This window comes from Chrysemys picta, chromosome 3 (assembly GCF_011386835.1).
Source record: "Chrysemys picta bellii isolate R12L10 chromosome 3, ASM1138683v2, whole genome shotgun sequence".
Classification (NCBI taxonomy): Eukaryota; Metazoa; Chordata; order Testudines; family Emydidae; genus Chrysemys; species Chrysemys picta.
Window position 1 is genome coordinate 57,791,061 of NC_088793.1, and position 14,580 is coordinate 57,805,640.

Sequence of the window (14,580 nt, forward strand, 5' to 3'; positions counted from 1 at the left end):
ATGGTACCAGTCCCCAGCACCGACCAAGTAGCCTGGCTCTGATTCATGGCACTGCTCTCCATCGCCGCATCAGTCCCCCGTGAGGCACAAGGCCCACTCCCGGCACCATGCGTCGCAGCACTGCTCGACCTCTAGCAGTCACTCCCGGTCGCAGCACTGCTCCCCATCTTTCCGGGGCGCAGCTCTGATCGGCACCGCCCTGGCCTTTGCGTTCCAGGTCTTTGTCTTCAGACTCGAAGGTGGAGTCCCTGTACTGCAGGGGTAGCCGACACAGATCGGATCATAGGCATCTGGATGTGGATGCAGGGCCATGGCAAGCAGCTGCGCAATGGCCATTCTGGACCCTGTGGCCAAACCACCAAGTCCAGGGCACCTCTCCCAGGACTTCCACTTGGTGGTACCCACGGCATTGATGAATTGCCCCACTGCTAGGGGTTCTGAAGTGAAGCCAGTGCAGTCCACCATGCCATCCTCTGAGCCTGCTCCGACCACCAGCATGGACCCTGGGGTGGTCAGCAGGGATGGAGAGGCTGTGCAGGATATCCCCAGGGACTCGGAGGGCCACGAGGATCCTGTACCCCACTGGCGTCGTCGTACTTCCCGGATGAAGCAGTTGCGGGGACTGCTTCGGGACTATCCCCTATAGATAGCCGCACCCACCAGGACCTGCTACGAAGGGTAGTGCACAACGTGAGCCTGCAGACTGAGGAGGTGGTAGAGCTGGAGGAACCAATGGTGGATATCCTGGCCCTGGAAGGTCCATCGAGGGTGGATCTGCCCCTCATCAAAACTATACAGGCCAACACAAAGACCCTGGGGCAGACCACCATTCCTTTGACTGCAAAGGGAGTCGAGAGGAAGTATTTTATCCCCTGTAAGGGGTACAAATATCTTTAGACATACCTGCAGCCCTGCTCATTGATGGCTGCCACGGTAAACTGCACGAGAGACTGGCAGCAGGGTCCTACCCCCAAATCCAAGGACTCCAAGAGGCTGGACCTTTTCATCCGAAAGGTCTGCTCGACTGGGGGGCCTCCAACTCAGGATTGCCAACCAACAGGCAATCCTGAGCAGATACAACTTCAATTCCTGGAACTCCAGGTTAGTGTACATGGAGTCTAGGGAGGAGTTTGGGGCAGTTGTTGAAGAGGGCAAGGCAGTGGCACGGGCCTCTTTACAGGCCGCACTGGAAGCTGCAGACTCGGTGGCACGCACTTTGTCCCCTAAGATTGCCATGAGGCAAAGCTCATGGCTCTAGGCCTCGGGGCTCCCACCTGAGGTACAACATACCCTGCAGGACCTGCCATTTGATAGGGCCGGCCTGTTTGCATAGCAAACGGACTCCAGGCTGCATAGCCTTAAAGATTCCAGGGCTGTGCTGAAATTGCTGGGGGTGCATACCCCAGCCACTCAGCAAAAGCACTTTAAGCCACAGCCCATACAGCGCCCCTATCCTCCACGTCCTAGGCACGATTTCTCTAGGAAGTGTGACAGGAATGGCAGGTTTAAACCTTCCTAGCCCCTGTCCAACCAGGGCCAGGCGAGTGCTTCTTCGCGCTCTAAGCAGGCCTTTCGAAGGTGCACCCGGGGATGATGGACCAGCCGACGGACCAGATCGTCATCCCTGTTTCCTGAACCATCTATCCCACTTCGACTGTGCTTGGTCACAAATAATATCAGACCACTGAGTCCTTCGCAGGGTAGAAGTGGGATATTCTCTCCAGTTCTGCGTGCCCCCTTCCCCCCCCCATCCCTTTCCCTTCAGGGCCCTTCTCACGAGCATCTCCTCATGCAGGAGGTTCAAACACTCCTTGCCGCAGGGGCAGTGGAGGAGGTTCCTCAGGAGCTAAGGGGCAAGGGATTCTACTCCTGTTGTTTCCTAATCCCCAAATCAAAGGGGGGTCTCAGACCCATCCTCAATCTGAAAGGTCTCAATCACTTCATGAAAAAGCTGAAGTTTCTCACATGGTCTCCCTGAACACAAGTATCAGAGGGTAGCCGTGTTAGTCTGTATCCACAAAAACAACAAGGAGTCTGGTGGCACCTTAAAGAATAACAGATTTATTTGGGCATAAGCTTTCATGAGTAAAAAACCCACTTCTTCAGCTTATGCCCAAATAAATCTGTTAGTCTTTAAGGTGCCACCAGACTCCTTGTTGTTTCCCTGAAGAGTTATCCCTTCTCTGGATCCAGGAGATTGGTACACCGCCCTCAACATCAAGGATGTGTACTTCCACCTATTGATACAGCCTGCCCACGGATGCTTGCTCAGGTTTGTGGTCTGTCACAGACATTACCAATTTACGGTCCTCCCCTTTGGTCTGTCCACGGCCTCCCAATTGTTCACCGAGCGCGTGTTGGTCGTGACTGCCTTCCTCTGTTGGAGGCAGGTACAGGTGCATCCTTACCTCTATGACTGGCTGCTCCGGGGATGCTCCAGGGACCAGGTGGATGCACAGGCATGTTTCGTGAGCTCTACCTTTGACAGGCTGGGTCTCAAAGGATAAAGTTTATTGGGGCAGTGCTGGACTTGAACTGGGCCAGAGCATTCCTGCTGGAGGCTCGCTTCCAAGCAATGACAGACATCATACAAGGCCTCAGATGGTACCCCACCACTACAGCAAGGGGCTGTCTGAGGCTACTCGGTCACATAGCATCTTGCACCTATGTGGTACAGCATGCCAGGATCTGACTCGTACCTTGCCAGGCTTGGCTTGCATCAGCCTAGCCAAGTCAGTCAGTCACTCTGGACTCAGTGGTCACCCTCCCGGTGCAGGTCCTCAAGTCCCTCCGCTGGTGGTTCAACCCGCAGACAGTGTGCGAGGGAGTCCCCTTCCACAACCCCCCAGCCCTCTCTGTCCCTGGTAATGGTTGTGTCAGCACTGGGTTGGGGCACGCACCTGGGAAACTTCAGACACAGGGCCTATGGTCCCAAGATGAACTCTCGCTCCACATCACCATCAAGGATCTGAGAGCAGTCCAACAAGCATGCCAAATTTTCCAAGCTCATCTGCAGGGACAGTGAGTGGGAGTCATGATGGACAGTTCAACTGATGTTTTACATAAATAAGCAGGGTGGAGCCCGTTCCTCTCCCCTATGTCGGGAAGCCTTCCAGCTATAGGAGTTCTACATCGCCCACTCCATTCCCCTGGAAGCGTCTTACCTCAAAAGTTCCCCAAAAGAGGTGGCGGACTACCTCAGCAGATCTTCCACAGCTACAAGGGGTCCATCTGCCTGGATGTGATACACAGTATTTTCCAGAGCTTCCCAAATTGACCTCTTTGCCATGCGAAGCAACAGGAAATGTCAGCGATTCTACTTTCTGGAATCTCAGCCTGGGCCTCCCCTGGATGGATCATCTGCTATACGCATTTCCCCCATTCCCATTCGTGCACAAGGTCTTGCTCAAAGTCCTCGGAGTCAAGGCGGTGGTGATACTGGTGGCAGCCGGCATGGCCTTGTCACCAATGGTACACCACGCTCCTGGAGCTGTTGGTGGACGCCCCAGTTGCATTGCCCCTAGTCCCAGACCTGATTACCCAGGATCATGGTTGCCTTCACCAGCCCGACCTCCAGTCCCTTCACCTCATGGCTTGGAAGCTTCATGGCTAAACCCCATGGAACTCGTGTGCTCCGAGCAGGTTAGGAAGGTCTTGCTTGGTAGCAGGAAGCCCTCCACCAGGGCCACCTACATAGCCAAATGGAAAAGATTCACAATCTGGTGCGCTCAAACCCCACCCCCCAATGCAGACGCCCATACCACTTATCCAGGAATACCTACTGCATTTGAAACAGCAGGGTCTGGCAGCAGCATCCATCAAGATACACTTGGCAGTTCTCTCTGCATTCCATCCGGGAGCGACTGCATGCTCCGTCTTCGCCAACTCTATAATTGGCTCTTTCCTCAAAGGCCTGGAGTGACTGTACCTGCAGGTTAGACAACTGATTCCGGTGTGGGACCTCAACCTGGTTCTTTCCAATCTGATGGGGGCCCCCATTTGAACCACTGGTGACTTGTTCACTCCTATATCTGTTATGGGAAACATGGTGTATTGCCTTATCCCCTTGAAAAAGATTCCGTGTGCTTCTTATAAGCATAAGAAAGGTGGCTTTCCTAGTCGCCATTACTTCAGTGAGGAGGGTTTTGGAGCTGAAGGCCCTCACCTCCGATCCTCCTTGCATGGTTTTCTTCAAGGACAAGGTGCAGCTTAGGCCTCACCCGGCCTTTCTTCCAAAGATGGTGTCCCAATTCCACTCCAACCAGGACATTTTTCTACCTGTCTTTTTACCCTAAGCCTCATGAGAGTAGCGAGGAACAGAGGCTTCACACACCGTACATTCGATGGGCGCTAGCCTTTTACATCAAGTGCACAAAGCTGTTTCATAAGTCGAACCAGCTGTTCGTGGCAGTGGCAGATCGGATAAAACAGCTCCCGGTCTCATCTCAGAGGATTTCGTCGTGGATCATGTCCTGCATCCAGACATGCTATGATCTAGCTAAAGTCCATGCTCTGGCACTAATGGCACATTCCAGAAGGGCACAGGCCTCCTCAGTGGCACTCCTGGCCCAGGTCCCAATACAAGAAATCTGTAGGGCAGTGAGATGGTCCGCGGTTCACACCTTCACCTCTCATTACGCCATTACCCAGCATTCCAGAGACAATGCAGCTTTTGGTAGAGTTGTGCTCCAGTCAGTGATTCCATAACTCCACCCCATCTCTGGGGTAGGGCTTGGGAGTCACCTAACTGGAATCAACATGAGCAAGCACACAAAGAAAAAAGTTACTCACCTTCTCGTAACTGTTCTTTGAGATGTTACCCATGTCCATTCCAGATCTGCCCGCCTTCCCCTCTGCTGGAGTAGCTGGCAAGAAGGAACTGAGGAGGTGCTGGGTTCGCAGGGTCATATTTTCACCGCGATGGAGGCGCCACTCTGACCCAATGGGTGCTGCTAGGGAAAAACTTCCCAACGACCGTGCATGCAGTGCACACACATCTAACTGGAATGGACATGAGCAACACATCTCAAAGAACAGTAGTTACGAGAAGGTGAATAACCGTTTAAGGATTGTAAGCAGTTTGGGTCTACTGTTGTGGGTGTGTGGCACCTAGTGCAATAGAGACCTAATTGGGATTCTATCCACTACTGCCAAGCAAATAATAAAATATTTTAGTAGTGCAAAGGTGCATTTAATTTTCTTACTACTAAATATCTTAAAAGCCTGAACTAATCATTCAGCCAAAGGAGAAGTCTAATTGCAGAAAATAATCAACTAGAAACGAGTTAAAATTTAACAGGTTTTACTTGCATTCTAGGTTTAGTTCTGAATCTTTTCTCTGTAAATTAACTCTGCATATGTAAAATGGCCACTAGAGGGCACTCTTGTTCGGTTAAACTCCTAACTCCACATTAGGTGGTTAAAACATTTTTGGTAGGGTTCTTCTGTGGTCTTATGAGGTCCATCCATGGTTTGATAAATGTTTAAAAGATAAATTTATGGATTACTTGGTGTATGAATTACCTGGCTAACACTCGATATCAGAAGAGTTAAATAAAAGATTGTGATACTTTTGATATTGCTGAGTTCTTACTTGGTATTATTTTTGCAAAATAACAAATCAAAACAAAATACAGCATGTGCTTTCAAAATAATGGAAGAAACTAGTTGTAAACAGCTAATTAAAGCTTTTGCCATAGTTCCTTTATATGTCCATTTTATAGCTATTGGTTTAGAAATAGCCATTTGTATGACTATATATTGCCCTCATTTATTCCATCCAGGATCATCACTAGACTTGGTCAGTATAATGTCAGTTTAAAACTCAAGCAGAATCCTACAAGATACTGTAAAAATCTTTATCCTTCTAATCCTTTTTTATTTTAATAAAAAAATAATCTTTCACTTCCATAATGAAATTTTAAAATTCCAGCTTATTTTAGTTGAACTAAAATTATTAAGTAAATTCAAGGTGTATTGCAGAGATCTTTGCAAAACTGTAAAAGGAGGGTAAGTACTGTAAGTTTTATTATACACTTTTCACCTGAGCGGTAAACCTGTAATTGGATGGTAGAACAACTGTGCAGTACTGTAGTTTCAATTCAAAGCAATCAGTTTGTCCTGGTTATTAGATTGTATTTCCAGCTAGAGAGAAAAATGAAAACAGTCACAAAGAAAGAAACTGAAATATAGTGTGCTCTACTACATTCACTCTTATTCCTATTCATTTGGATCTTTTAGTAGACCAAGAAATCTTCGTTATAAGGGTAGATGATGAGTAAAAGGTTAATTTCATGGAATTTTCTTTAGATGCAAAAATGTTTTGGGTAATTTTTTTTTAAATTCCTTACTACAGTATCCTGTGCAGAACATCTGATACACTGTGAAATACACCAGTAAGGTCCAATAAGCACAACAAATCTTGCAAATGGAGATTGAAAAGGAAGAGCTAATGGGGTTGGGAGAAGGACGCTTGAATTGCTGAAAGTGAACTGGTTCTAGTAGACCATTCACAAATCCTTGAAAACATGTACAGTGGAAATCTGACAGACATGTCTGAAATATGAATAGGGAGATCTATAAATAGCTCCCAAACTGAAGGCCCTTCCTTGATGTAATCCTGATAAAAATTGAAGACAGATAAGAGAGGATCCAACTGATTTCAATTGCCTTTTAAGAAATGTAGGACGAATAAGTACTTAATTAGCTGTGTAATTTTTTAAAATTTAAGAAAGCATCAGTTATTCTAGATACTGATGGCCAATGTGTGCTTCATGGATTCTGTAACAATATAATTAGTCATCCACACATTTCTCAGAATAGTCATACCTACCCACCTGCTGGTATCACTGTCTCATCTGGGCTAAACATAAATCACTCAACCCTTGCCAAACAAGGCTGTGTCTGGCTGTTGTTTCCAAAGCTCCTATCACCATAATATCTAGATATTAGTTTGCCAGTCCTCAAAGAACTGAACATACTGATGGTATCTCAGCTCATTACTTAGGAGTATTCTCTGAAGACTTCAAATATATATATTGAATAATAATGGTAGTGAATAAAAACCCAATAGTACCTTACAAGGAAGATGTGGTGACAGCCCACTGCCTCAGTCCACCTTTTGAGAGATTTCCTTCTGTGAATAAGCTTGAAACAACTGAAGAATAGTTCCACACACAGGGATTGCTGCCTAGTCACAAGCAGATCAAGATCAACAGGTGAATTAAAAGCAGGATTAATAAATGTGCAGGTTTCGACTCTGGACTAAGAAGGCCTGGAACTCTCCGGATGCAAGAGGGTTCTCGAGTCCAGGGTGCTGTGGGCACAGGAGAGTAGGAAGTAGTAGGTGAGGGAAAGGACCAGGAATGCCATGGAGACTTCCTTCCCATTGAGTGTTTCTGTGGCTGGTTGGATCTGGGACCATTTAGTGTTATTCCACCATGCTAATTCTCTGTAATAAGAGCTCTTTGTTAGGTTGATCAGCTAGACCAGTGGTCTCGAACCTTTTTATTCCCAATATCACTTTTTAAATCTAAGGGAAACCCAGGATCCTCCCCCAAAACCCTGCCCTGCTCACACCCGCCCCCCTCCCCTGCTCGTGCTCTCCCACCCTCACTCACTTTCACTGGGCTGGGGCCGAGGGGTTTGAAGTGTGGGAAGGGGCTCTGGGCTGAGCCTGGGGTAGGGGGTTGGGCTGCAGGAGGGGGCTCCGGCCTGGGGCAGAGTGTTGGGTGCTGGCTCTGGAAAGGGGTTGCGGTGCAGGAGGGGGTTTTGGGTGCTGGTTCCAGGGGGAGCTCAGGGATGGGGGTTGGGGCAGCACTTACCTCCAGCGGTTCCTGGTTGGCGGCAGGCGCAGTGAGGCTAAGGCAGGCTCCCTGCCTACCCCACTCCCATACCGCTCCCGGAAGGAGATAATGTGCCCCTGTGACCCCTGGGCGGGGAAGGGGCACGTGGCTCCGTGTTCTGCCCCTCTTGGCAAGCACTGTCCCCGCAGCTCTCCCTGCCAATGGGAGATGTGGGGGCGGTTCTTGCAGGCAGGAGCAGCGCGCAGAGGGAGACCCCCTCCATTGCAGGGCTGCGGTGGCCATTTCTGGGAGCGGTGTGGGGCTGGAGTAGGCAGGGAGTCTGCCTTATCTGCAGCCACACTGTGCCAGAGATCACGATTGACTGGTTGGTGATCACTGAGCTAGACGGACAGGCTTTAGATAGAAACCAGACTGAAAGATGATAAATTTTAAACTGTCATTTGCAATAACGCATCTTAAACTTCCATTTTTAGGAAGAGTGTTGGTCACCAAGATGTTAACACTGAAAGATGGACAGGACTATACTCTAGGCATTTCATGCATTGGTGGGGCTTTGCGTTATGAAGTCAGCTTCTCTAAGAGTGGACCTAGGATCTATACATAGGCCTTATTTGCATCTTACAGGATCACAAGTACATACCATACGTGGCTAGCCTGACCTGGGAGTTAAAATATATTGGACATTCCTCTCCTGCTTGGATACAGTTAACGTAGTGTCAGACAGCCTACAATCTTGCCAAAGAATGAAGAAACACGGTCACAATGGACAACTTTTGTTGACTTTCTGATATCTTTGTTTTGACAGATGGTATGCAAACGAGGAAACAAACATGTGAATCAAGTGGGCTAATGCTGCAATATGTTTATTGTATAGATGATATGGCCTCAAAAAGTCATTGATCTCTATTGCATCATTTGAATGTGTGATATTGCCTGGCCAATAGCCATTATCATTTGTTTAATAGACTTTCAGATGTAGAAAACTCCTATTTTGCAATTAAAAGAGAAGGAAAAAAAAAACTCTAACGCACATTCTGCATCAGACAGATGTGTGAGGGAATTGAAAACAATTTGTGTCTAGGAACCAGAAAGCACAGCTGAAATGAGATTTTAAATTTTAGTAAATTATGGGAAGACTTACACATCAGACTAAAGACTTGACTAATTGGGTTTTAAATAGTTTGTAGTTTACTATGTTTAGTTACCAAATCTTTTACCAGTGTTCAAATAAGGCTATGAATTGAATAATCCCCCTTTCTTCATTTTAGAAATTAATGTGGTAAAGTCAAAATGCTGGATATATCACTGTTTCCATAGCAACAGAAAGTTATAAGCATAAGATTAATTTTACTGTATTATCATGGGGAGAGTCTCAGGTAGCTCTTACTGTAACACTAGTAGATTCTATAACAAAGTAAAAGCAGAAAAATACTGACCAGGTCACTTTTTTGTATAAATGTTTCTCATCTACAAGTTTAACCCAGTGTGAAATTTCTTCTTGAAACTACTAAACACACTATTAAAAAGCAAAACCCCTTTTCTGGAACATCATTCACCAACCTTCAGAGCAAAAGCACGTTTCCAGGGCCTTTATGTATACGGATAGTGAATATTTATGTTCAAAATATACATAAATTAACTATAATACTCATGGAATCTTCTATAACAAACATGCAACACTAAAGATGTAAGAAGTGGTTTCTCTGTAGTTTTCAGCTACATTGTAAGAAGCTGTGTTAAAGATTATTAAGTTTAAAAAAAAAAGGGGGGGTAAGAATGCCATGTAAATATTAAACACACAAGGTGGGTGAGGTAAGAACTTTTATTGGACCGACTTCTGTTGGTGAAAGAGACAAGCTTTTGAGCTTACACAGAGCTCTTCTTCAGCTGCGGGAAAATACATTTCCCATGCCTGAAGAAGAGCTCTGTGTAAGCTCAAAAGCTTTTCTCTCTCACCAACAGAAGTTGGTTCAGAAAAAGATACTACCTCACCCACCTTTTCTCTCTCTTATCCTGGGATCAACAACACTGCATATCTAAATAATCAGGTTTTTTGACAGTACGTAAAGACCTGTGCTGTAATAGCTCCATTTATTTTTAAATTTTCCTTGTGGGTACTAATGATGATATAGGGAAATACAGAGTTGTCAGTTTTATAGCTCTGAAGATTTACTGCACATTTAGTAAACATATTTCAGTTGCATTTTTCTATAAAGGGAATAGAAGGATAATGCTTCTATTAAAGTGATCAAGTACACCCAAAGAAATGGGTTAGGAAGATGTATGAAAATGCTTTTAGACGAATCCCATTTTCATGTGTAAATTGCCTCTGTGGTGTATATAACTGTCTCATAATACCTTTGGTAATTCTGGAAGTACAGTGCTGGTAATAGTGGTCGTGCACACTAATGTTTAGAAAGGAATATATAAAAATTGCTTCATAATAGATCTGGCAGCCGACGGCTAGGATGCTGCTTTGTAGAAACTGACAGCGTTTTCTTTTATTTAGCATGTTCTTAAATAGAGAGCAGTTCATTAGAACTTTAATTAAATGTATAACTTCCAGGGTTATTTTGCTGTATTCTTTAAATAAATATTCTGTTATAGTGAACAAGAACAAATGCACTCCCCCCCCTTTCTCCCCCCTGAGACAACATGTCTTCATGCTTCAGGACATTAATATTTCAGCAGTCACATTGGATAAAATTGAACAGTGGATGAAACCTAATTATTTTTCTGTGATCTTATCCAGGTTCATTTTCTTATTTTTATATTCTAGTGTATTTCATTATAAATCATTCACTGTTACCTGACAAACCTGTCTTCCTTTAGAAATAGCATTAGTAAAATTCAGAAGACCGAAATGCAATTGTCTTGCCTGCCTTGTTTTTCTATATTGTATGATTTTTTTTCTCCCCAAAGTGCTTCTGTATCTTTTGGGGGGGGGGGGGGGGGAAATGAAATCATATGTTCCTTTGCTCTTTCTATAGTCTGTTAATTCTGATAATCTGCCATGGTTCCTTTCTCATCCCTTTCATCTGCTTTGTACAGATGTCCTCCTCTGATGCTGTTCAGCCTTTGGCACCTTCTCCTTCTCTGCAAGCTGCTGTCGAGAAGAGCAAATTGGAGGTATCTCTTTCCTAGTGTAATTTTTTTGTCAGCCTACATATTATAATACAGTGCACAGATTTGTACATTTGATTTCATCCATAATGTAGAGTAGCTTCTCTGGGATTTAGCAGAATGTTTCTTTGTCTTGGTTAAAAGGAACTCAGACATTTAAAACAAGCCACAGGCTTTTCTACACTCTATTTCCCTGATCACATAAGTGAAAAGAGCTAGTGCCTCTAGCTATATGATTTTTCATCCATCTCTCTCTCTCTTTCTCTCTCTCATATTTTGGATTATTATTAGCATGTTCAAACTCTTACTCTGTCCTACAAAGCCATGTAAAGATACGTTCACACCACTAGCAAAGAGGCATGACTTTGTTTTGTTATCCCTTTCTCTTAGAGCATCACTTTCATAAGGCATCAAGCCTCTGCCCTCTACTAGTAAAGCAAGATTTCTAAGATTGCTTTAGAAATCTCTCCTGAAAGGGCACTTCTACTCCAGCCAAGCTATCTAGCAGGTCTAACACTTTTTAAAACTAATTTCAAGGGAATTAAAGTCCATAAATACAGACCCATTTGGTGGAATTTTCATAAATTCAAATTTTGTCATTCTTTTGAATTTTCTTCTAGTTATGGACAGTGTATAGACATTGGAAAAAATCATAAACTCCTAAAACATTGTTCATTTAGAACACTCTGACACTGTACACAAATATAGGTGGTATGTAAGGCATCAACACTCATGCATGGGACTGTTGTGGTAGAACCTATATTCTTCTTTGAGTAGTGTCCCTGTCAGTGCTCCATTGAAGGTGTGTCTGCATCCTGTGCTGCTGATTGGAGAATTTTGGTGGCAGTGTCCATTCAGCCTGTGCGTGTGCTGCCCCCCTCACTCCCCCCCCCCACCTGCCATGAAGCTAACCAGCGTTGTGTGGGCAAACCCTTCTCAGTTCCTTCTCAGCGCCCATGGCTAGAGACTGAGCTTTAGCTGTCTGTTAGCAGATCTTACCTTCTATAAATTGCTAATTGTTTCTATAATCTTTTAGAACTTTTTTCTTTTTCACTCCTTTATCTTTTATTTATTTTTTCCCCAAAAAACCACAACACTTTACTTCGAAGTAAAACAAACTCTCTCCCTCCACCCCCCTCCCAGACCGGATATGCCCGGTTCACTGGGTTTCAAGAAGTCTCAGTTGCAAAGCATCTATCCCAGTGACTGACGGACATTCTCAGTGCATTTGCTGCCTGGGAGTGAACTACATCTCACACAAGTGTGGTTTATGCCAACAATTGAAACCCAGATCCAGAAAGAGAGAGAACTGAGACTCAAGCTTCTCCTAATGGAAGCAGTCCTCCAACTGTCCTCAGAGCCACTCCAAGACTCTGGGCAGTGGGAATTCTCACCACAACCCTCTACATCTAAGAGAGGTGAGCCTAAGAAGTCATCCATGAGCCAGTCTCACAAGGCTTCTAAGAAAAGGGCTGTGAATCCCCACAGCAAGTCCTCACCAAGCTGAAAACTATCTCTGGTTCACTCGGAATCATAGGTTCTGATGGCACCGAAGCTGTCTAAATCCGGTATCCAGAGCTCACATGGTACCGACTTGATAGAATATGTTGGGCTGCCTAAGGACCCAATGGGCACAGGCAAAGATTCATCGGTACTGAATGGGCGCGAGAAAACTAGAGAATCCACCCTGGGTAAGGCTCCTTCGGTGCAGGCATTGACAATGGTACCGTCTTGGCACGCCAGGCACTGGCGGACTGCACAGTAAGTACAGCACTGCCAACTCCTTTGATGCAGATGTCTCAGCACTGCCAACCGCTACCAGAACAGACTGTGGCATTGTTGGACTTCTGGTACGTGACAGACCTTTTGGTGTCTGACGCACTGGACTCACCTCTACCTGGTAATGAATCCGCCCAGAGTTCCAGACTCGGTGACATCATGCCATGCCCCCTTCCCCCCCATTTTTGAGTGATAAGTCACAGTGAGCAAGAGGACATAGTCTCCTGTCATTCCTCTCATTCACCCTATGGTACCCATTTCCAAAATGGGCCTCAGCCGTACTGCCCCTCTGACACTACGTCTCCTTGGTAGGGGCAGCGGTGGTACCAACCTCCTGGGCCAATTCAGTGGCCTTACTGGGACCCTTGGCAGGCACATAAACACCATGCCTACCATGGTTCTAGCTTGACCTATTAGGGCCTGATAAGACACCCTCCTTCAGCTGCTGCATTGAGGGTGTCCGAGGCCCCTGAACACTTAGGAGAGGAGTAAGAGGAGGAGATTAACCTCCAGACCAACTTCTCATCTTCATCAACAGATGAGAAAGTGCTGCCCCCTCTTCCATCGTTGGCTAGCTCAAAGAGTGGCAGATGCATTAAAACTATCATTACAAGAGGTGACCAAGTCACACCATAAACTAGTCTCTGGATTAAGTTTAGAAGTGTGACCAACAAGGGTGATGTCGTGGTGGGAGTCTGCTATAGACCATCAGACCAGGGGGATAAGGTGGACGAGGCTTTCTTCTGGCAACTAATAGACGTTATTAGATCGCAGGCCCTGGTTCTCATGGGTGACTTCAATCATCCCCAATATCTGCTGGTAGAGCAATACAGTGGTGCACAGACAATCCAGGAAGTTTTTGGAAAGTGTAGGGGACAATTTCCTGGTGCAAGTGCTGGAGGAATCAACTAGGGGCCGAGCTCTTCTTGACCTGCTGCTCACAAACATGGAAGAATTAGTAGGGGAAGCAAAAGTGGATGGGAATCTGGGAGGCAGTGACCATGAGATGGTCGAGTTCAGGATCCTGACACAAGAAAGAAGGGAGAGCAGCAAAATACGGACCCTGGACTTCAGAAAAGCAGACTTTGACTCCCTCAGGGAACTGATGGGCAGGATCCCCTGGGAGAATAACATGAGGGGGAAAGGAGTCCAGGAGAGGTGGCTGTATTTTAAAGAATCCTTATTGAGGTTGCAGGAACAAAAGTAAATATGGCAGGCGACCAGCTTGGCTTAACAGTGAAACAGATGCTTACAAGAAGTGGAAGATTGGACAAATGACCAGGGAGGAGTATAAAAATATTGCTCAGGCATGCAGGAGTGAAATCAGGAAGGCCAAATCACACTTGGAGTTGCAGCTAGCAAGCGATGTTAAGAGTAACAAGAAGGATTTCTTCAGGTATGTTAGCAACAAGAAGAAAGTCAAGGAAAGCCCTTACTGAATGAGGGAGGCGCACATCCTAGTGACAGAGGATGTGGAAAAAGCTAATGTTCTCAATGCTTTTTTTTTTTTTTTTTTTCCCTCTGTCTTCACAAACAAGGTCAGCTCCCAGACTACTGCACTGGGCAGCACAGCACTGGGAGGAGGTGACCAGCCCTCCGTGGAGAAAGAAGTGGTTCAGGACTATTTAGAAAAACTGGATGAGCACAAATCCATGGGGCCAGATGCGCTGCATCCGAGGGCGCTAAAGGAGTTAGCGCAGGGGTGAGCAAACTACAGCCTGGGGACCACATCTGGTCCTTTAGACATTTTAATCCAGCCCTTGAGCTCCCGCTGGGGAGCATGGTCCGGGGCTCTGTGTCATGGTTCCGCATATCCCCTGGAAGCAGAGGCATATCCCTGCTCCGGCTCCTACGCATAGGGGCATCCAGGGGG

General features: G+C 46.0%; 1 protein-coding gene across 2 annotated transcripts in view; it reads left to right on the forward strand.

Moving 5' to 3' along the window:
• SMAP1 (small ArfGAP 1) overlaps positions 1-14,580 on the forward strand; it is a 208,350-nt gene that overhangs the window by 76,983 nt on the left and 116,787 nt on the right. The window contains exon 5 of one of the 2 annotated variants that reach the window (XM_005280077.5): positions 10,857-10,934. The exons of the other annotated variant lie outside the window; for it this stretch is intronic. Within the exon in view, the coding sequence (XP_005280134.1) occupies positions 10,857-10,934 (78 nt within the window). The remainder of the gene's footprint in view (positions 1-10,856; positions 10,935-14,580) is intronic. 2 annotated transcript variants of the gene reach the window in all.